The sequence below is a fragment of the Myotis nattereri genome (genome assembly GCF_964212035.1).
Source record: "Myotis nattereri genome assembly, chromosome: 1".
Lineage (NCBI taxonomy): Eukaryota > Metazoa > Chordata > Mammalia > Chiroptera > Vespertilionidae > Myotis > Myotis nattereri.
The window spans coordinates 78,241,524-78,265,305 of NC_138075.1; the positions used below are offsets into that span (position 1 = coordinate 78,241,524).

The following is a 23,782-nucleotide window of genomic DNA, read 5'->3' on the forward strand; positions in this document are numbered from 1 at the left end:
ACGTGTGTCATAGGTTCGCCATCACTGCTGTATAACTACTGGTTTACTTGCCCCTCACATCCATCCTGCAGGGTTCCTCAGGGTCAGAGGCTACAGCCCTTGGTCCCTAGCCCAAGGCCTAACACAAAGAAATGCTCAGTAAATACTTCTGAATTAGGTTGTCATTGTGGGTATCAAGTGGACACTTTAATAAGTGCTTGCTCAACTATAAGTTTTCCTCTTAAAACATTTCTTTGGCTAGAATTCCCACAAATAATGTTACCTTTGAAATTCCTGAAATAAATACTCCTTGTCCATCAATTGCCCTAAAATACTTTCAGCTGCCAGAAGTAGTTTCCTTGGAGAAAAAAAAATTTTCTCTACTGGAAATTTCACTTTTTTTTAACCTCTTTTTTAAAATAAGAATTTTACCGTGTTATCCTTGGGCTTCTTAAGGCACAGCAAGTTTGTGAAACTGCCCCATAATCAATTCTGTAGGAAACAAAACTTCCCAAGGCTTTAAAAGAATTCTTGAAATTACCCCAAAAGGGAATTCAATCTACTTGCAGGACCAATCCAAAAGCCTTGTTAGCTATATGTCAGAGTCCCACACAGCTTTTCCTTGTAGTCTCTGACTTCCCACTTATTTTAGTTCTTACACAAATGTTTCTGATATCTTTGGATATATGTGAAATTGCATGGGGGTTATAGTTGGGGGTTATCTACCCATAATTAAACAGCATTTGTAACCCAGAAGAAAAGGATATTACTACTTGGAGGCTAATAACATCACACTACAGTTAACAACTGAATATGAATAAAATTCAGAGAGGCTAATGGAAAAGAAAATTTTATAAGCATATGTTTGAAGTTTAGTTTTTGTAGAAAATTCATGAGACGATGTGAAAGTTAATAAAAAAGAGTGGAACTTAACTACCACCAGGCACTGAGATTTTAATACAGAATACTCTCAGGTGCATACTAGTTCTAAGATAAGAAGGACAGTATGATTTTGGGGGAATATGTCCTGAGATACCAATTTCTCAATGAGCAAATTCTACTGATGACAATAAATTCTACTTTTTTATTATGCATCATTTGGCATATTGGCACTGAAGGTCCCCCCTGAGGAGTACCAATTACGGTGTCATATTGGCTTAAAGGACCATTTCCTTCCTCCTATTCAGGCAAAAAGCCCTAAATTTCTCTTGCAAGGTTTGTATATACAGTAAGGCTGTCTTCAGAAAATTTCAGGTTTGAATCAACAACTGCTCCCATAAAGTTTTTTCCCCCCTCTATTTTTTTTTTTTAAATGTAAAAAGAGAATATCCTTATTTTCTGCTTTATGAGGACATTTTTGTTATATCCATAGCAGGCAGAAGATTGTATTTAGGAATAGGGCTCAACTGAAATAGAACTGAAGCTCACAAATTCCTGCTCCAAGCAATGAAAAAGATACCTTACCCCAGGGGTCCTCAAACTTTTTAAACAGGGGGCCAGTTCACTGTCTCTCAGACTGTTGGAGGGCCAGACTATAGTTTGAAAAAAAACTATGAACAAATTCCTATGCACAAATTCCTATGTACACTGCACATATCTTATTTTGAAGTAAAAAAATGGGAACAAATACAATATTTGTATGTGGCCCGCAGGCCGTAGTTTGAGGACCCCTGCCTTACCCCATAAATCTAGAATTCCTCAGGGCACAATCAGAATTAGAATGGATTTAGCCAAGTACAGCAAAAAAATTAGGTAATCTCTTCCAAGTGGTGAGAGGTCCTTGAAGTACAGTCTAATTTTTTTTTAACACTTTACTGAATCAATAGGACCTTTGCTGTTTTTATTAAAGTCATGTGATTTCTTGTTAAGGCGGAGCAAAACCAAGGTTAAGCCACAAAAGGTCTTTCCCACTTTTAAAAGTGGCCAGGGTTCCCAAGGTCACTGGCTACTAGAACTGGGGTGGGGAGGTGGGGGATGTGAAAGACCAGGAGTGTTGTGAATTAGTTGTATCAGGACCTCTCAGAACAGCCTATGGGTTTAGGCCTCTGGGCATGTCTTTTCGTTAGGTTGCTGACTAGACCTGTGGTCAGCAAACTGCGGCTCGAGAGCCACATGCGGCTCTTTGGCCCCTTGAATGTGGCTCTTCCTAAGCCTTAGGAGTACCCTAATTAAGTTAATAACAATGTACCTACCTATATAGTTTAAGTTTACAAAATTTGGCTCTCAAAAGATTTCAATCACTGTACTGTTGATATTTGGCTCTGTTGACTAATGAGTTTGCTGACCACTGGACTAGACCATTTGAAGATAGGTTGAAGGAAAGCAGGTAAGAGGAATGTGTGTGAACTCTCCTAAACTCACATGCATTTCTAATCTAGAGGCTGTTCCACTGAACCGTGCCTAGGCAACAATGGACAATCATAGTATTTGCCCCAAGTGCCACTTGTCTATCACCTTGCCAGAATCATGTAGATTAGATTACTTTAGTCATAAAATGAAGATCAAAGCCACCTTTAACTGGGGAGAAAAACTATATATGACTCCAAGCCTCATTTGCCCTGGAATCCACATGGAAGTCCAGAAATAAGGTGCTTCAAAACAGCATAAAGCGCTGTTCTGTTGCCAGAAAGAACCTCACAGATCCACAGAATTTTAGGGCAAGCAAAGAGCTTTTTAGAAAATGACTTGCTTCTCAAAGTGCATAGGAGGCAGTTTCTCATGCCCAGTCAGTAGCAGGTTGTCAACACCTACTTCCAAACTGCCATTATGTAAAGGCCATGCTGTACTCCCATGGGATGGGGAGGCAAGTATTATCACTGGTTGACGGACACGGAAGGGAAGGTGTCACCCCATTTCCTCATCGATGGTGTAGCTGGGGAAATCCTCAACACCTTCCAGAATCCGCTGAGTTTTCACTTTATGGTCCTAGAAGAAAAACCCTTTTCCAAAGGAGAATGTACTCATCCCAAAAAGGAAAAACAAAAACTTTTCAACGAAGTAGAATGAACTTTTGGCTTTCAAAAAAATAAAATAAAATATAATGCCCACAAGATGGCAGCAGAGGCAAGAATGTTGTAATGGACAGTAACAAGGGTAGTGCCAAGACAAAAGCTATATAGTAAAGAGTATTACTATAATTAAAAACTATTATTAAAGTCATTAAAAAATGAGATAATAAAATCATGTCACCTGCCCACCACCCTCCAAAATCAGAAGTAAAAAGATAGTCTAAAGTTCTCAGAAAAGTGTAAATTATTAGACTTTTACATAAAGGGAAATACTATATTATACATACTGATAGTATAGTGTTAAAATTACATAGAAACAATCATGAAAAAAACTTTAGGCCAACTGTCTATGTAGGACATTCACCAATGCAGTACCAGATTCCTGATGTCTAAAAGTTAAGCATCTTATTTCCACAATGCTTTTCTTTTTCTTTTCCCATGAGAATTTGAAGTCAGAAATTCTGGTTCAATGGCTTTTTAATTTATAATACTTGGCTCAGAATAATAAATGTTCAATTACAAATTTAATTTGATATGAGTATTTTTCTAGAACTAAATACAAGGAAATAAAAAACTCACATTAATTATCTAAATGATAAAATCAATTCAAGAGTCTCAGGGACCCAAGAATTAACTTTGGACTTGATATGGATTTCATATTTTGCTGTATGCTATAAGAGATAACTGTGTCTAATAAAATGATAGCAAATAAACAAGAAAAATACAGAAACTAAAACAAAGCAGCACCCTTCTGTGTCTTTCCTTGTAGACCCTTGATATCCTTTATTAACCTGTATTCCGGGCTTAGATGTAGTTGGTAAATGAGTTAAAAATTGAGTTAAGATGTTTTGGATCAAGTCCCTCACACTGTCTTGAGTTTGGAGACAGAAGTCTCGGCTGCCTGCTCCTCAACTATTTTGGTCAAGTGATCCTAGATATGTTTCTTTACGCTCTTACCACCACTTTTCAGACTATCTTAAGATTTCTGGTGGTAGCTCCCAACATGGTAACTGAAGTCTAGCCTTTGTCCAGATAAAGCTCTGCCTTCATGTTTTAAAAGGAAACTAGGACATGCTTAGTCAAAGAACTCTTGCGAGCAAAGAATTACTTTCCTAGTTTCTTGTTATACTCGAGTCGAAATATATCACTTACACAGTGTGATGAATCCTTTCTGATTCTGGTAGGTGAGAGGTTGGAGTCTCTGAGGTTTGGGGCTGTGTGGCAGCTGGTGGCTCTGCCTCTTCAGCTTCACACTTCTTTGGGCTCTCCTGTCAGGACAAACATAGCAAAACACACATAGCAACATACTTAAATCTGCTGGGTTCCTTTTCTTTAATCTGGAGCTGGTAAAAGGCAAAGCAGAATATACACGGTACCAACTCTACACATAGCTCTATATATCTTTGTTATTTCATTTTATAAAGCGGAATGGAATATTGCTTAAAGAATATCCATGCCAGCAATCATTTTATTATAATTCTTTTTCGAGAGAACCAAGAAAAGGCTTCCTTTTGAGCAGAAAAAAATGAGTTTTGTGGAAGAATTGACCCCGAGAGTCCTGGACCTGAGAATTTAGCCACATGAACCAGGGAATTGGAAATGAGTTGAGTGGAATCTAACAGGTATCCCCAACCTTATACATTTCTAATGAGCCTTGTCCAGATTGACCTTTCAGTTTTATAGCTAAGACAAAAGGGAAAATCATGCTTAATCCTCTCTCCCTCTCTAGGGAGAGGGCATAATAGCCTACCCGTTCAGGCTGTACCCTCTGAGTCACATGCTTTTCGGCTGGCTCAGGTTGGCTCATAGGCCTCACTTGAATAGAGGATGATATGGAGGTCCTCTCCTTTGGCTCAATGACCTGCGGTTGTAGCACTGGTGGAGTTGCAACCTCCTGACCAGAAGAGGGATCTTTGGTTTCAGTGTAGCTGGTGTTGCTGTCCCTGGAGACTCCAGGGCTCAGAGACTGAAGAAATGAAACACAGAAGGCAAATTATTTTATACGGTGTATGTTCAGTAGGTCACTGGTTTTCCAACTTCTGCTGACCCAATTTAATACTTTCAACCTTTTTGTCCCTGTGTTTATTCCTGTTTGAGTTAGTGACCTCCCTGGCTTCTTAGATTATTCAACAAATTACTCATTAAGCCCCACTAGGTGCTGGGTACTGGAATACACATGTTAAAAGGCATGTCCCTAGCCTCAAGAAGTTTATAGTTCAGTAGAGGAGATGGATAAATGAACTAAAAAAAAGTTCAAAATTCAAATTCTTTTCTTTGGAATCAAAGGGGCTCAAAAAAGGACCCATTTAGGGTTCAATGAATTGAAAATTAGATTCTGAAATGAGGGGAAAGTAATCACTCAACTGGGGACTAAAGGAAGCTTTTCCTATTTCTGCCAGAAAATATGATAGGTTCTCCTGTGCCTGAAAAACATTGTATACAGATGGCAGACAGACAGAACATCAATGCACCCTGGGTACTCCCATACTTACTTTTCTGCTGTTGCTTGATGCTGAACGAGAACGGGAACGTGACCTAGACTCTGATGTTGATCTGGAACCCATCTTGGATCTACCACGAGGGTTGGCATGAGATGCATCTTTCTGCTTAGATCTCGGAGGTGAGTGAGACTGAGAGCCTGAACTATCAGGAGAGCGAGATCTTGATCTAGAACTGGAAGATGAAGATGAGGAGGACCGGCTAGAGGATGAGTCAGCTAACCGTTTCAATCTGTGGCTTGGGAGAAGGGTATGAGAAGCCCCTCTGCCTTCCTTCTGTTCCAAAGACGGCTGTTCCTCAGTGATCCCTTTGGCCGGTGCTAATTCCTCAATTTTTAGAGGGAGTGGTTGACCAGATTTGTCTAACTCAGTTTCAAGATCCTTCTGGGTTGAGGATTGAGCTGGTGTGCTTTTTTGAACCAGAGGCAGGACACTCTCCTCTGGCACTTTCTCTGCTGGAGATTCTGCTTTGGTGTCTGCAGGACTTGACAAGAGAGACAAGCCTCCCGCCAACTGGACAGTATGCTGAGATATTAATAGCTCCCTGTCCTCAGCATCTGTATTAGGAGGAGATAACTGAATGAGAACAGGGGGGGCTGGGCCTTCCATGGGCTCTACTTCTTCACTCTGAAGTTGGGTATTAGGTGGTGGTGAAGATGCTTCCTTGGTAAGTAAAGGTGGGGGAGTCTCCTCCTCACTGGCAGTTTGCTCTGGTTGTAGCATAAGAGGGGCCTTCTCTAGATCTTCAGTCAATCGAGGAGGGGAAGGGGACTTTGATTTTTCCTCTACGCCTTTTAAAGGCTTTAATTCTCTTTCTTCTTCAAGGGGAGAAGCCGTTTTCATCTCTTTCTCCTGCTGATGTCTGGCCAAATGACTTTTTCTACTAGCCTCTTCCTGGGACCTTGTAACTCTCCCTCCTCTCTCTAACCCCTCTTGTTCCTGGGATTTTATGGTTTGGGATCTCTCATCCATCAGCTCTTCTGGTTTTGCTTTGGGCATCTCTTTCCCCTCTTTTTCTTCCTCAAACTGTTTCAGAACTGGTGCATCCCTCGATTTTAACCCCTCATCATCTTCTTCCTCTTCCTCCTCTTCTTCCTCTTCCTCCTCCTCTTCTTCCTCCTCCTCTGTTTTCAAATTTCGATCTGCTCTGACCCTTAGATTTCTGGAAGGTGTTTCTTGATCCTCTTCTTCCTCAGCAGCCTGGCTGCACTCAGAGAGTTTAGCTGCTCTTGCCTGAAAAAAAAGAAGAAAAAAAAAAAAAGATAGATATACAATGATTCCAAGTATATTAGCTCACTATCAACAGAAGAGAAAAAGTATCTAACGAAACACACACAGGAAAGAGAAACTCAATGACATGTGCTTTCAGCAACATAGAAATAACTGTGACAGTAGACAAGCATGACTAATGTGGACTCTAATGAGAAGCAAAATAGTGACCAAAAGGAATACAATAATGAAACTTCTGGTTCATTTTTTAGCTTCAAGCTTGAAAAACAAATATAAATTGAACATCAAGAAAGGGTGGGGGGGGGGGACTGACCTATTATCACTTAACGTGATTATTTTTGTCATTTTGGTATATTTTATTTCCCCCTCATTATTTCTTTTCCATAGTCATAATTACACTATACATACAGTTTTTTGTGTGTGTTTTTTTGGCTTAACAACAGATTTTTATTGTCTCACAGTTTGGGAGACTACAAGTTTGAGATCTAGGTGATAGCCAAAACTCTCAAGGCACTAGAAGGATCTGTTCCAGGCCTCTCTCCTACCTTCTAGTAGTTCCTTGAACACTTCGAGTGGTGTTCTCTCTGTGGATGTGTCTGTCTCTGAGTCCAAATTTCCCCTTTGTATAAGAATACAGTCATATTGGATAACGGCCCACCTTGATAACCTCATTTTAACCTGATCCTGCTTACAAATAAAGTCACATTCACAGATACTTGGAATTAGGACTTCAACATCTTTTGGGGGATGCAATTCAACCCATTAACAGCAAAGTACATGTCTATGTATTTTCAATTTGCAGCTACATCTTCTTCCCTCTTTCTCTGCTCTTCACATTCCTTATTCCTCAACAGTCATCATTAAGATCAATCTTTGAGGATAAGTTCAAAATATATTTTTCTGAAAAAATGAAGTTATTAGTGGAACACCTAGAAAAATTTAAATAAGATGACTATACATATACTTTTGTATTCTGCTCACTTAACATATCATATAGCTTTAAGGTTTTAACTGAATAATTACTTAGAAACCTAAGGCCAGAGCAGATTTAAATTTAAAAAAAGAGATGAAAGGGAGGAGAAAGAAGATGAGTGTATAGAAATCTAGAGACACCAACTCTAAAATAGTTTGAGAAGGAAGAGCAGGAGATATCCAAAGCATTACCCAAAGAGGTGATAGATGCTTTAAGACAGGGGTCCTCAAACTTTTTAAACAGGGGGCCAGTTCACTGTCCCTCAGACCGTTGGAGGGCCAGACTATAGTTTAAAAAAAAACTATGAACAAATTCCTATGCACAATGCACATATCTTATTTTGAAGTAAAAAAACAAAACAGGAACAAATACAATATCTATATTTGCATGTGGCCCATGGGCCGTAGTTTGAGGATCCCTGCTTTAAGAGGTACTTGACTTACCTGCCTGACCCTGGATGATCGTCTTTCTCCTTTCCTTGGTTTCTCATCATCAGAGTCACCTTTCTCTTCAGAAATAGAGGAGCCTTTTCCTATCAAATGAAAGAAAATCAAGTCACATTCATGACATGAACACTCATTCAAGGCTGTTTTCTAAAACATAATCAATCATAGCATATGAACTGGTTAATACATATTTCTATCAATTTCTTTGACTTCTATGCAGAAGAAAAGACTATATAAAGCCCTAAGGGTCAAGATCTTAATAATTTCTGCTATGTATATCTAAAATATTTTTAATACCTCAAAGCCAATTCACTTAGTACAAATAACTCAAATGTAAAATAACTACCAAGGGCTTCAAACTGTCTAGCAGAGATGTACAAATACTAAGTGCAATATATTTTTCATTTCAGAGAGGGAGAGGGAAATAGATAGAAACATCAATGATGAGAGAGAATCACTGATTGGCTGCCTCCTGTACACCCCACACTGGGGATCAAGCCCGCAACCGGGCATGTGCCATTGATCGGAATCGAACCCAGAACACCCTTCAGTCCGCAGGCCGACGGTCTATCCACTGAACTAAACTAGTGAGGGCCAAAGTGCATTTATTTCTATAAAATGTTTTCTCACTCTCAATTAAAACTCAAGATTTCACTAGGTTCAATGTCTTTTTTTTTTTAAGTTTCCTATTGCTACCACTAGTTTTGACTAAAATATTATGATTAATATGCCAGTTTGTAAAATAACAATCTCATGAAATAAGTACTTATTATGCGTGGTTTTCAGAGCCTTAAAGTTCTTAGGAATTACTAGAAGCAAATAGGACAAGTCTTCAGAAATGAGCCCTTCTCAATTATGTATTATACTAGAGGCCCACTGCAGGAAGATACCTGCAAGAACAGGGCTTCCTGCGGCTGGAGTGAAGCAGAGAAGGGAGTGAAACCCGCTGAGGCGGGTCATACACAGCAGGCCCGAATGGCGGCCAGGCCGGATGGGCCGGCGGATCACTGCTGTCCCGCCCGGCCGCCTCAGGTCACATGTGGGAGGGCCAGATGGCGGCGGGGCAGGCGGCGGATGGCGCTGTCCCGCCCTGCCTCCACTATGCAAATTTAACGCCCATCTTTGTTGGGTTAATTTGCATAGTCTTCTGATTGGCTGATGGGCATAGCGAAGGTACGGTCAATTAGCATCTTTGTGGTTTATTAGTATAGATATGGAGCTCAAAGTGAGATTTTTTTAAAGGAAAAGTAAGTTATATTAAAAGAATGCTTGGAAATTACCAATCTAGGTCATTCCAAATAATAAATCCATGTAAAACTGAAAAAACTCTCTCACATTTCATGAAGGATGATAACTGTGGCTAAATAGTATTTAAACTGGCGGCAAATAAAGCAGATGGTATGAGCTCTAACCCAAGGGCAGGATTTATTTCTATATTTCAACAATCTAAAATGAACTGGAAGACTGCACATATTTTATAAAACTTTACTCCATGATCACCTGATTAACAAGATCTCTGCATATACACCATTTTTTCTCTGGGTTAGTGAATAAAGACTTGCATTATGGGTGTGTGTACAGGATCTATGGTTAAGATATACAATGACAGGCCAGATTCTTTAGTAAACATGTAAAGAATAATCTAAGAAACCAATAAATAATGTAGTGGCTATAGTAATAATTTCATAATTAAATGATCAGAATAGGTTAAATTATAAAATTAATAAAACAAAAAGATATTTCCCCTAAGCACAGCTCTTTTGCAAGTATAAAGGAGAGGAACAGATTTATTGATAGTTTTATAAAAAGGGGAAAAAAAGGTAGGTGTGGGACAGATGAATAGGCAGAGCACAGAGGATTTTTAGGGCAGCAAAAATATTCTGTATGATACTGTAATGATGAATACATGTCATTAATATTTGTCGAAACCCAGAGAATGTACATCAGTAGTGAACCTGCAGATAAACTATGGACTTTGGGTGATTATGATGTGTCAATATAGGTGCATCAATTTTAAGAAGTGTACCGCTCTGGTGAGGGGATGTTGATAGTAGGGGAGGCTATGTATATGTGGGGCAAAGGACATATGGGAACTCCCTGTACCTTTCTCTTGATTTTGCTGTGAACCTAATACTACTCTAAAAAACAAAAACAAAAACCATTACCCAGGTGCTCGAGAGTTAAAAAAAAGAAAAAAAGTTAATCAGGTTGGAGGGAAAGTTAAAAATTTTAAATTGCAGATATTTTAAGCTTATACATAGATAATTTCCTGACCAGGAATCAAACCGTTGACCTAATGGTTCATAAGTCGATGCTCAACCATTGAGCCACACCAGTGGGCAAAAAAACATTTTTAAAAGAATAAAATCCTGCCCTGGTTGATTTGGCTCAGTGGATAGAGTGTTGGCTTGTGGACTGAAGGGTCCTGGGTTTGACTCTTGTCAGGGGCACATGCCCAGTTTGCAAGCTTGGTCCCTGGTGGGGGGTGTGCAGGAGGCAGCCAATCAATGCTTCTCTCTCATCATTTGTGTCTCTCTCTCTCTCTCTCACCCCCTCTCCCTTGCACTCTGAAATCAATTAAAAAAAAAAAAAAGAATAAAATCCTAAACTCTGGATAGAAAACCTACATAGAGATTCTCAAATACTCCTCAAATACAATAAACTGCTAAAATTCATAGACCTAGCCATCCCAAGTACTTTTATCACTGCAAGTTCTATGTAAGAAACATTTTTTATTTTCAATATATAAACAAGAGTTATAAGCACATACTTAAAGTCATATGAGAGATATTTTGTGGTTAATAATAGGCTTTCAGTAGATATATATATGCTCTGATTAAATAAACATAATTTTCGGGGTGGGGGTAGAAAGTATGTACAAAGTTGGCCAGACATAAATGTATTAAAGTTAGGAGGTATATACAAGCAAATAGCTTCTTTCTCCATCTATTGTAAGCTGCATACTATTCTATTGGATCATATTATTTTGATACTGTAAAATGGCAGCAACAGGATTCTAGATGATTACCCCTTGGGAAGCACTTGAGTGGTAAGTCATCAAAAAGATGAGGGTAGCCAAAACCGGTTTGGCTCAGTGAATAGAGCGTCGGCTTGCGGACTGAAAGGTCCCAGGTTCGATTCCGGTCAAGGGCATGTACCTGGGTTGTGGGCACATCCCCAGTAGGAGATGTGCAGGAGGCAGCTGATTGATGTTCCTCTCTCATCGATGTTTCTAACTCTCTATCTCTCTCCCTTCCTCTCTGTAAAAAATCAATATATTAAAAAAAAAAAAAAAAAAAAGATGAGAGTAGCCCAGCCAGCCTGGCTCAGTGGTTGAGTGTCGACCTATGAACCAGGAGGTCACGGTTCAATTCCCAGTCAGAATCGAACATGCCTGGGTTGAGGGCTCAATCCCCAGTGTGGGCGTGCAGGAGGTAGCTGATCAGTGATTCTCTCTCATCATTGATGTTTCTCTCTCTCTCTTCCTGTCCCTTCCTCTCTGAAATCAATATAAATATAGAAGAAAAAAAAAGATGAGGATAAAATGGGCAGGGCTGTTCAGAAAGTTTTGGTCATCACTGTGTTGTAAAAAATGTGACAAGCAACAAGAGTTCAATAAGCAATACAAAATGTAAGGAAGAGATGAGGAATCTCTTTGTACAAAGCTGATAGGATGAAGACAAGCTTCTGGGAAAGCTGCCATCTTCTATTATGAGTACATGGCCACATAAGTGTCCTAAACCGGATGTGAATAATGTGTAGAAACTGAGCATCTTTAGCAAAAGGTGGGGCTAATAGTGGTAACAGGTTGCCCTAACCGGTTTGGCTCAGTGGATAGAGCGTTGGCCTGTGGACTGAAGGGTCCCAGGTTCGATTCTGGTCAAGGGCATGTACCTTGGTTGCGGGCACATCCCCAGTAGGAGGTGTGCAGGAGGCAGCTGATCAATGTTTCTCTCTCATCGATGTTTCTAACTCTCTATACCTCTCCTTCCTCTCTGTAAAAAAATCAATAAAATATATTTTTTAAAAATAGTGGTAACAGATTAATAAATTTATTTCAGGAACTGAAAAGCAAGTCAGGGTAAATTATAAGATCTCCAAGATTCCAAAGCCAGAAGCTTTCAGGAGAAAGGAAAATATGGCTGCTAGCTGCTAGTCAGTGTAGAATGTATTAAGGTGAAGAATATAAGAGTCATATTGGAAAGTAGTTTCTTCATCCTAGAAAACAAATCCCTGGGCAGTATTTGCAGGACCCAAGTAAGGTAGCTAAAGATCACAGCAAAACCTGTGGTCAAAGGGTATCCTTAGTTTGGAATAAAATGCAGGAATTAAGAGAATGGACCAGGCAATCATGCCAAACCTAAATCTGAGTAATGGTAGCTATATAAGTAACATTATCTAGCATTCCTCTAGAACCGCAGTATCCAGATTTAATATGAGAAAAAGAGTAAGTACCACATGCTTTGTAAGCCAAAGGCTGGCTACAATCCCCTGGGGCTATCCCTTTGTTAAAGAACCTGTATTCTAAATATTCATTTTAAAATATTTTGGAATTTTTCTTCCTACTTTTTCTACATCAACCTCTTTTTGAAGAAATTAACGAGGATTTTTGTATACCCAGTTATGATCTTTAAGGAAATCCAGACAAATTCTGACTATTGGAGGGTGGACAGTGACTCGCCACACCTTTGAAAATCTGATAAAAGTGATGGAGAGTTAAGAAGTCAAGAAGGACGCCTGGCTGGCATGGCTCAGTGGTTGAGCATCGACCTATGAACCAGGAGGTCATGGCTTGATTCCACATCAGGGCACATGCCCGGTTGTGGACTCGATCGCCAGTGTGGAATGTGCAGGAGGCAGCCAATCAATGATTCTTTCTCATCATTGATGTTTCTATCTCTCTCCCTCTCCTTTCCCCTCTAAAATCAATAAAATTAAAAAACAAAAAACAAAGTCAAGGAGAGCCAGGGAGGATTTTATAAACCAACTAGAGCAGCGGTTGCCAACCAGTGGCCCGCGGACCACTGGTGGACCACTGGTGGTCCATGAAGTCTGAAAGGTTGACGACCGCTGGTTTAAGGAAACCTTTGGAGCAGTGGTCGCCAACCGGTGGTCTGTGAACCACTGGTGGTCTGTGAGGTCCGAAAGGATGGCGACCACTGAACTAGAGACCTAGTGCACGAATTCGTGCACAGGTGGGGTTCCTTGGTGTGGTCTGTGGGGATTGGGCTGAAACCGGGAGTCCAATGCCACCTGCTGCTCTTGCTCATCCTGGCTCCACTGCGCCTGCGGTGGGCTCATGCCTAAACAGACCAGATCAGGAGAGGCTCACGCTGCCACAGTGGCACTCACCAGCCGTGGGCGCTGAGTCTGGGGCCCATCCGTTAGCTGAGCGGCGCTCCCGCTATGGGAGTGAACTGACCACCAGGGGGCAGCTCCTGTGTTGAGTGCCTGCTCCCTGGTGGTCAGTGCACATCATAGTGACTGGTCGACCAGTTGCTTAGGCTTTTATATATATAGATTCTTCCTTCCTATTTGGAATTTTGTCTACAGCACATAAACTGGAGGTTGCCAGAATATAAGTCAAGGATCCTGATGAAATATAATACTGAAAAACTATTCTTTCAGTTAGTCATTCATAAATTAATCAACAGAACTATAAGAGGACTTTAAAAAATGTAGAGTCCCAGAAGTCACATTCCCTGAGTTTCTCAGAGTAGGGCCAAGGAATTCATATTCTTCTTCTTCTTCTTTTTTTTTTGTTTTTTTAATATTTTTTTATTGACCTCAGAGAGGAAGGAAGAGGGAGGGAGAGAGAGAGAGAAACATCCATGATGAGAGAGAATCATGGATCGGCTGCCTCCTGCAAGTCCCCCACCGGGGCTAGAGCACACAACCCAGGCATGTGCCCTTGACTGGAATCGAACCCGGAACCCTCCAGTTCGCAGGCTGACGCTCTATCCAGTGAGCCAAACTGGCCAGGGCAGGAATCCATAGTCTTAAAAATAGTAAACTAGCCATGGCCAGTGTGGTTCAGTTAGTTGGAGTGTCATTGTGAGCACCAATAGGGGGCATGTTCAGTCAGGGTGCATAGGGAGGCAACTGATCAATGTTTCTCTCTCTCTGAAACCAATTAAAACAAAGCAAAACAACCTGGCTGGTGTAGCTTAGCAGTTGAGCCTCGATCCAAGAACCAAGAGGTCACAGGTTTGATCCCTGGTCAGGGCACTTCCTTAGAAGGGGGTGCATATGGGAGGCAGCTGATCAATGATATTCCTCTCTCATCGGTGTTTCTATCTCTCTATCCCTCTCCCTTACTCTATTACAATTACTACTTTCATCTCTTTTATTTTTCACCTCTCTCTTGCCTTTTCTTTTACCTGTCCCTTACTCCTCCCTCCATTAATGACAGCCACAGGCACGGTCCTGCTGATGACATAAAGCACTGAAGAGACTAGCTACATTCACTCTATATCTTTGCTTTTGAAACTTTATTTCTTTTCTTTTTTTTTTTTTAAATATATTTCATTGATTTTTTACAGAGAGGAAGGGAGAGAGAGATAGAGAGTTAGAAACATCGATGGGAGAGAAGCATCGATCAGCCGCTTCCTGCACACCTCCCACTGGGGATGCGCCCGCAACCCAGGCACATGCCCTTGACCGGAATCGAACCCGGGACCTTTCAGTCCGCAGGCCGACGCTCCATCCACTGAGCCAAACCGGTTTCGGCGAAACTTTATTTCTATGTCAGGATACATTCATTTCAAATTCCAGTTGTTTTTGTTAATCCTCACTCGAGGATATGTTTTTTCATTGGTTAAAAAAATTTTTTTTTAAATACATTTTATTGATTTTTTACAGAGAGGAAGGGAGAGAGATAGAGAGTTAGAACATCGATGAGAGAGAAACATCAATCAGCCGCCTCCTGCACATCTCCCACTGGGGATGTGCCCACAACCCAGGTACATGCCCCCGGCTGGAATCGAACCTGGGACCCCCCCAGTCCGCAAGCTGACGCTCTATCCACTGGGCCAAACCGGTTTCGGCTAAAAAATTTTTTTAAAACTGATTTTAGAGCCCTAACCGGTTTGGCTCAGTGGATAGAGCGTCAGCCTGCGGACTCAAGGGTCCCAGGTTCGATTCCGGTCAAGGGCATGTACCTTGGTTGTGGGCACATCCCCAGTAGGGGGTGTGCAGGAGGCAGCTGATCGATGTTTCTCTCTCATTGATGTTTCTAACTCTCTATCCCTTTCCATTCCTCTCTGTAAAAAACCAATAAAATATATTTTAAAAAAAACTGATTTTAGAGAGGGAGAGGGAGAGAGAAACATCAATGATGACAGAGAATCATTGACTGGCTGCCTCCTGCATACCCCATACTGGGGATTGAGCCCGCAATCCAGTTATGTATCCTGACAGGGAATTGAACCATGACCTCCTGGTTCATAGGATGACGCTCAAACACTGAGTCACGCCAGCTGGGCCACTGAATTTTTTTTTTTAAGAGACAGTGGAAGGGAGTGGGAGAGATAGAAACATCGATGAGAGAGACACACACCAGACACATTGATTGGTTGCCTCCCACATGTACCCCGACGGGAGCCAGGGATGGAGTTTGCAACTGAGGTATGTGCCCTTGAGCAGAATAGAATCCAAGACCCTTCAGTTCACAGGCTGATACTTTAACCACGTAACAAAACCAGCTAGGGCTCAAATTACGTTCAAACTGAGACAGGTTTTTTTCTTAAAATGAGTTCCTACCCTAGCTGGTTTGGCTCAGTGCATAGACTCTATGCACCCCCTTCTAGGGAAGTGCCCTGACCAGGGATCAAACCCGTGACCTCTTGGTTCTTGGATCGAGGCTCAACTGCTAAGCTACACCAGCCAGGTTGTTTTGCTTTGTTTTAATTGGTTTCAGAGAGAGAGAAACATTGATCAGTGCATAGACTCTATGTCATAGAGCATCAGCCTGTGGACTGAAGGGTCCTAGGTTCGATTCCAGTCAAGGGCATATGCCTGGGTTGCAGGCTTGATCCCCAGTGGGGGGCGTGCAGGAGGTAGCCAATACATGATTCTCTTTCAACATTGATGTTTCTATCTCTCTCTTCCTCTCACTTCCTCTCTGAAAATCAATAAAAATATATTTTTTAAAAAATGAGTTCCTGCCGAAACCGGTTTGGCTCAGTGGATAGAGCGTCGGCCTGTGGACTGAAAGGTCCCAGGTTCGATTCCGGTCAAGGGCATGTACCTGGGTTGAGGGCACATCCCCAGTAGGAGATGTGCAGGAGGCAGCTGATCGATGTTTCTCTCTCATCGATGTTTCTAACTCTCTATCTCTCTCCCTTCCTCTCTGTAAAAAATCAATAAAATATATTAAAAAAAAAAAAATGAGTTCCTGCCGAAACCGGTTTGGCTCGGTGGATAGAGCGTCGGCCTGCAGACTGAAAGGTCCCGGGTTCGATTCCGGTCAAGGGCATGTACCTGGGTTGTGGGCACTTCCCCAGTGGGGGATGTGCAGGAGGCAGCTGATCGATGTTTCTCTCTCATCGATGTTTCTAACTCTCTATCTCTCTCTCGTCCGCTCTGTAAAAAAATCAATAAAATATATTTTTTAAAAAAATGAGTTCCTTATCAAATCATGTTCCTATCAAGAATTTTCAATGGTTCCCCCATTACCTTTAGAATAAAAAAGCTCATACACATTCGCTTGATATTCAAAGCCTTCTGCAATATCATCCCAATCTACCATTTAAATTGTTTCTCTATTCTTGCCGAAACCGGTTTGTCTCAGTGGATAGAGCATCGGCCTGAGGACTGAAGGGTCCCGGGTTCGATTCCAGTCAAGGGCATGTACCTTGGTTGCAGGCACATCCCCAGTTGGGAGATGTGCAGGAGGCAGCTGATCGATGTTTCTCTCTCATCGATGTTTCTAACTCTCATCTCTCTCCCTTCCTCTCTGTAAAAAATCAATAAAATATATTTAAAAAAAAATAAATTGTTTCTCTATTCTTGAATATGAAAGAATACTTTACATTGGCTAAATTCGTTTGATACCTCTCTTTTAAAGATATCACAATCATCCCTATCTCTATACCTTTGTTCCCTCCTAAAAATACCCTAATCTCCTCTGTGCCAATTCAAATCTTACCCATTTTTAAGGCTTAGCTCAAATCCTACACCTTCATGAGGCTCTCTCTATTCCAGTCCTCAGAATGCTTTTACTCTTGAATTCGTATGGTACATGTGCTTGTACTACTTATATGTCACTTAAAAACCTGACATATCATATTCTAGTGTTAATTTTATGTGCAATTATCTTTTCTCTCCCTAGATTTTACAAATGTGCTAACTCCCCATATACATATGGAGATATGTATGTAGCAGAAATTCAGTAAATATTTTGAGTGACTTTTATTTAAGAAACACTGACAACTAACTTATAAGTTTTCCTCTTCCTCTTGGCTTTACAATTAAGAAAAAAAAGAGTGCTAAGAGTGAAATGGATCAATTGAGGGTCTGCTACTTTTATATATGAGGAGAAAAGAAGTCTCTTAAAAAACGTATTTTTCTCCAATCATTAAATACCTCCTAAAAATCTATTTTCAGGAAGAAATTCTATATTAATCAGAAGAGCCAGCAACTTTCAAACATTTCAAAAATGTTAAATATGAAATTATCACCTTCCCCAAGACCACTGATATGGTTAATGATTCAAAACAATAACATTAATAATGATTCAAAATACTTGTTAATTTACATATTGGTTTAATATAGCTATCTACTGTACACACATCTTATATACATATTCTCCTAAGAGGATACTGTCTTAGCCCAGTGGTGGGCAAACTGCGGCTCGTGAGCCACATGCGGCTCTTTGGCCCTTGAGTGTGGCTCTTCCACAAAATACCATGTGCAGGAGCGCATATACAGTGCGATTGAAACTTCGTGGCCCATGCGCAGAAGTCGGTTTTTGGCCTGGGCGAGTCTATTTTGAAGAAGTACTGTTGATATTTGGCTCTGTTGACTAATGAGTTTGTCGACCACTGTCTTAGGCCAATCAGTGTGGCTCAGAGGTTGAGTGTCGACCTATGAACCAGGTTTGATTCCTGGTTAGGACACATGCCCAAGTTGTGGGCTCGATCACCAGTAGGGGGCGTGCAGGAGGCAGTGATCAATGATTCTTTCTCATTATTGATGTTTTTCTCTCTCTCCCTCTCCCTTCCTCTCTGAAATCAATAAAAAATACATTTAAATAAATAAATAAAAAATAAAAAAATAAAAGGATACTGTTTTAGATAGGTAGTTCCTAGCAAACAAAGGCTGAATTTACAGACTTTTGCTTGAGATACTATGCAAAACTAAGTGCTTAATAATGTGAAAAATTTAATCTTGCCCGAACCTAGTCCACACAGTGGGTTAGGGCTCACGTAATACTCTGCACTGGCTTTCACAGCACAAAGCACAATTGTAATTAATTATGTAATAATTTGGTTATGTCCATCTTCTCACTAGACTATAGATTTCATTAGGGCAGAGACTTATATTTCTCTACTATATTCCTGGTGCCTTGTACATGCCTGGTGTAAACAGGTGTTCAATAACAATTATGAATTAATAAACTGCAGCAGATGCCCTTTGAGGGGATGACTGGATGTGCAACTCAAAATATATATAATTGATAAAGAGGTAAAAGAAAGTCGTGACTGTTGCTAAATTCAGAGGTAGAAGAGGTTAAAGAGGTAGAGATGAGAAGAAAAATCATACCACCATACAAAACATTCTGACAGGTTAACACAACAGAGGTGAAAGCAGACTTCAAAAAGGACATAATTTCCATGAAAAACATGTCAACTATCAAGCCACAGAGTTTCCCTGGGACTTTAATGGAGGCTTAGTATGAAAGGAGGTGCAACTACCTCCCCCCACCAACTACGCAGGATTGACAAAATTGCGCAGTGGGGAGGGAGATACGTACTGGGCGAATGTCTGCTGAGCTCCAGCTCTGGTCTCTCCAGGCTGCTCTGAAAGTCAGGAGGCAGCAGGGAAGCCACTCCCTCAGGATGGATCATCTCGTCCTCCGACTCAGCTGAAGCTTCTGCAAAGTACAGATTGGGTCGGGGCAGGGAGGGAGTGAAGGGCTCAGCATGTGGGAATATGTAGAGGAGTGAAGGAGATCAGGCAAAGTCATGGATAGAGTATATACTAAAAAGAGTGCTTTACACAGAGAAAAACTCCCTAGGATTAAGCTCTTCCTCATCTAAAAGGGTGCCTTAATTTACTTATTACTCTTCCTGTTGGCAGGAATCCTTTTCTAATAAGATAGTCAAATTGTCTTCTTTCCTGACAAAAGGTAAATAGTAACTCACTTGGCATAAACTACCAAAGCAAATAAAATAGTCTTAGGCTGACTTATTCCTGAAATTGCCTAGTTAAACAGGCCCATCTACTCAGTTACAGGAACAAGAATGAAGAACTCCTTGTAAGAAGTGACAGTCTGGGCTTACCTTCAAGTTCTGCAGCTTCTCGAGCTTCACGTTCCAGACGCTGCCTAAGTAGCTCCTGCTGCTTTTCCAGATACTGCTTTATGAAACTGTTCTGGCTCATTTCCTCGCCAATCTGTGTTGAGGACATGAAAAAAAAAAAAAAGTCTAGGAAAGCAAACTAGGAAAATGCAAGGAAGAAAATTCCATGGAGCAAAGATCTACCCCTTATATCTGGACTCAAGAAAGATGATTAAAATGTTGGACGGCTTCCTTTTTAAGCGACTTTTATGTTGAAGATCAAAATAAATGGTTCTATGATTCACAAAAAATAGCAAAAAGAGGAAGTGCACATAATTTCTTATTTTATTTTTTTAAGTATATATATATATTTTTTAAATAATATATTTTATTGATTTTTTACAGAGAGGAAGGGAGAGGGATAGAGAGTTAGAAACATCGATGAGAGAGAAACATTGATCAGCTGCCTCCTGCACACTCCCCACTGGGGATGTGCCCGCAACCAAGGTACCTGCCCTTGACCGGAATCGAACCTGGAACCCTTGAGTCTGTAGGCCGTCACTCTATCCACTGAGCCAAACCAGTTAGGGCCATAATTTCTTATTTTAAATATTCAGTTCCCACCCAAAAAGTGATGCACAACTTAAAAGTAATAAAAATTCCTGTAAAATGTCTTTTAATCTAAATTTTTAGATAATAGGAAATATTATCTAAAAATAATCTAAATTTTTTAGTAATATCAAGAAATAAAAGGGGAAAATACTAGGTCATACTATTTCATCTTTTATTGTTAACAAAAGACCAATCTCTACCTATCTAGGGAACAGTTTAACAAACATCTCCAAAATTCAAGTACAGTACTTAAAAAATATGAAAGCAAGAGACTACATAAACGGATATCCATTCAGCTTTAGACAGAGTTCTAACTCCACTTTCTTTGGGTGATAATACTTGGTAACAATATTTAAAATGCAGTCGCTTAATCCTTCCCATACATTTTTTTGCAACACAGACTCCCACATCACTCTTCTGCCCTTCAGCTTTCTCTCCATAAGTCCTCCACCCAAGAGCCTTCTTGCATGACAAATGCTATTAGAACTCCAGGAAAAGGAAAAAAAAACTAAATATGTTCTATGTTACTAGTCATCTTTCCTAAGCATAGTAAATGTTGGCTTTCACCTAAAGTAAGATGAGTTTCTTGGTACTCAATGGACACTGATGAAGTGTGGGTTGCATGTATTAGAGAATATATGTATTTACTGCAAAAATTCTGTTAATAAAAGCAAAGCTTCAAAGACTAAAACGCAAAAGGAATATAACCATAAACTGATTAACTTATGCAGTGTCTTATGTTTAACCAAATCTCTGTGAACAAGCTATATTATAAGACAGCTTAACGAGGTGATAACAAGGGAGTAAGAATTTTTCCCGAGTATCTTGGGACTTCATCTAGTACTGGAGCTGCACACCACTGCAATAACAAAGATCTGGATTTTTTCCTTTAAGTGCATGACACACTACAATGATGAGATTTTATAATGGAAAAGAATCTTAAGAGGTCATACAGTCTAAAATAGAGCTAAAATGTTAGCTTTCAAGGTTGTTGTTTTTTTAAACTGTGGGATGATTTCTTCTAAAAAAAAACCTTATGTAAAAACTCAATATACAAACCAGATAAAAATTGATCTAATCTAGTTTAAGAGGGGAGTGTGAATCTCTCCTTTCTTGGGAAAAAGGTATCTTCCCTCGGAAGCCCTCAAAAAGCAGCTCCCCAAAACCCCAGCAGAGCAGCTACAGTGCTATGGATCTAGTTCAACCTCTTTATCTTATACACAGGGAAGTTGAGGAAACCAAGGCTTTCAAAGGTTAATTACCTTGCCCTAAATAACAGAGCAATTAATAATGTTTAGGAGTAACTTTATGGTTAGTATTAACACTTTTAATGGTGGATGATTTCCAAAAGATTGAATTCTTGGAAAATCTTAGTCAAGCATTTTCCTTACATTATATCTACATTCAAAGACCACTATTTCCCCCAAATCAATAGCAACTAAATGACTACAGATCCCAGTACAACACTTAAATCAGTTGGAGCCACATTTTTTCTGCACACACCATTTCAAGTATCAGAAATCAACTAACAGCTCCTCTGATTCTGTTCTTGAATTCTTTATTAGAATTCAACTGCCCTGGTACGAGAACATTTCCGACCCAGGGAACTTAGGAAATATTGGTAAGGAATTAAACATCAAATATACATTGTGTCCTTCCATGTATCTGTGCATCCAACGAGCCTACCCCATCTAATGAACCTTCTTCCTTACCTGGGAATTTGGCTGAAATGCAGCATGGGGCGTTGAGTGTTTCTGTAAATTTTCTAGCATTAGAGCCTGGTATAGAAAAGGGCAAAAAGTCAGAAAACAGAGAAGGAGAAAAAACAAAAACCCACCCCTCCCTCAATCTCTTCATTAAGTGCAACGACTAACCATACACATTTAAACTGTATTCCTTTTCCAGGGACCTAAAAGCCCTTCACTAATACTGTTCTCATTTATCTTCACAAGACCCTTAAAGGTAGCCATGGTTACTGCTCCCAAATGTACAGAGGTAAAATGTAGGCACACAAGAGACAATCAGGGACTTGGCTATGTAATAAAATCAGTGACAGAACCAGTGCTATAATCCCTATTACCTTCTGCACTTCTGACTAGGGCTCCTTCTAAATCTGGTAAAATTACTTCAAATACTCAAATCAGCTTCAAATACATGAAACCAACATGGGGCTACTGGCTGTGGGCTGATTGAATTACTACGTCAAACAGTTACCCAGGACTAGATCTAATCGAGATTCTTTTCAAAAGAGTGACACGTAGATTTATCAAATTTAAACATTTTCAAAAAGGAGGCTACAGAACAGAATGAGCTCAGACTCTGTAAACTGTGCTCTAACCCAACACACACACACCCCCGCGCGCACAAGAAATGTCAGCTTGTGTATAAGCAACGGTCTGCCAACTTAACCCTTGAGCCAACCCTGCCCCAATACTACCCTACCCACCACATATCCTAATTAACCCTAATCAAAACCAAGACATCCTCACCTTCCCTCCATTCACACAAACCTATTCACACCAATCCACCCATCCACCGCATGATGATCCCACCCTAACTTACTCAAACCGATTCAAAATCCCCAACATATACCAACCTGCCTCACCTCTTACCAACATTCACCGAACTCCAATCTACTCAAATTGCTTTTGAATGCCCTATTAATTATACACCCCTCTCTAACCATGTCCCTTCAAATTAAGGATTCTCTTCACCTCACCTAATATAATCAGACACTTTTACTCTACTCCAATCCTATTATTCTGGACACCGATACCAAGCCCATCAACCCCTCCGCCCAACTATACCCCTAACTCCGACCCAGCCCAACCCGCCCCCCCCCTCAAGCCAGCAACGCCGGTGGTTGTAGTGGGATTTAACTCCTTCTGCAGCGCATGCGCCGAAACCACAGACACAAACAAGGAGCGGGTGGGGGAAGGAGGAAGGAGCTTAAGACACTCCGGGAGAGTAGCGCGCACCCTCCCATTTTGGGCTCGCGCCGCTGCCGTTAAGGCGGGAACCGGCGCTATCTCAATTTCAATGCGAGCCTCGCCAACCACCGTGCGCGCGGCTCCGGAGGTTCGCGCTGGCGGCCTGAGCGAGCTCGCGCCGAGCCCGGACACTGCGCCTGCGCCGCGGCAGAGACTCGTCTCTACCGGGTCCGCTCCCCTCCGACACCCCGGCAAAGCCGTCTTCTCACCCCTTTGAGCCGCTTGACCAGGGCACTCTTCTGCCCACTCTTGGCTAGGCCTCGTTGTTCCAGTGCGGCCTTCAGGTCGGTCACCCGTAGCGCCTGAAGAGGCTTCCCGTCCAGAGTCACCTCCTCCAGATCCGCCATCTTGCGTGAGGTACTCGGGTCCGTCCCGACGGCTTCGGGCATCTTCGGTAATTTCCGCCAACGCCCTTCGAACGTACCGATCTGACCCCGCCCACTGCCGTAGTCAACCCCTCGATTACCACTCAGAACTCTCCGGGTTCCTCCGGAACTACTCGGGTGTTTCCGTCTCCACATCGGCACCAATCGGTTCTCTCCATC

The 23,782-nt window shown here is 41.1% G+C and overlaps 1 protein-coding gene across 4 annotated transcripts in view; it reads right to left on the reverse strand.

Annotated features, from left to right (window-relative positions):
• The window catches only part of ACIN1 (apoptotic chromatin condensation inducer 1), a gene marked incomplete at its 5' end in the record, with an annotated part of 36,758 nt that extends 13,000 nt beyond the window's left edge, over positions 1-23,758 (reverse strand). For 2 of the 4 annotated variants that reach the window (XM_081104573.1, XM_081104572.1), the window contains 8 exons: positions 4,140-4,255; positions 4,738-4,953; positions 5,480-6,718; positions 8,132-8,220; positions 19,110-19,229; positions 19,639-19,750; positions 21,960-22,025; positions 23,447-23,758. In XM_081104573.1, coding sequence (XP_080960699.1) covers positions 4,140-4,255; positions 4,738-4,953; positions 5,480-6,718; positions 8,132-8,220; positions 19,110-19,229; positions 19,639-19,750; positions 21,960-22,025; positions 23,447-23,758 — 2,270 coding nt within the window. The remainder of the gene's footprint in view (positions 1-4,139; positions 4,256-4,737; positions 4,954-5,479; positions 6,719-8,131; positions 8,221-19,109; positions 19,230-19,638; positions 19,751-21,959; positions 22,026-23,446) is intronic. The other 2 variants (XM_081104574.1, XM_081104575.1) reach the window with 2 other exon arrangements.
• Positions 23,759-23,782: the final 24 nt, after the last annotated feature.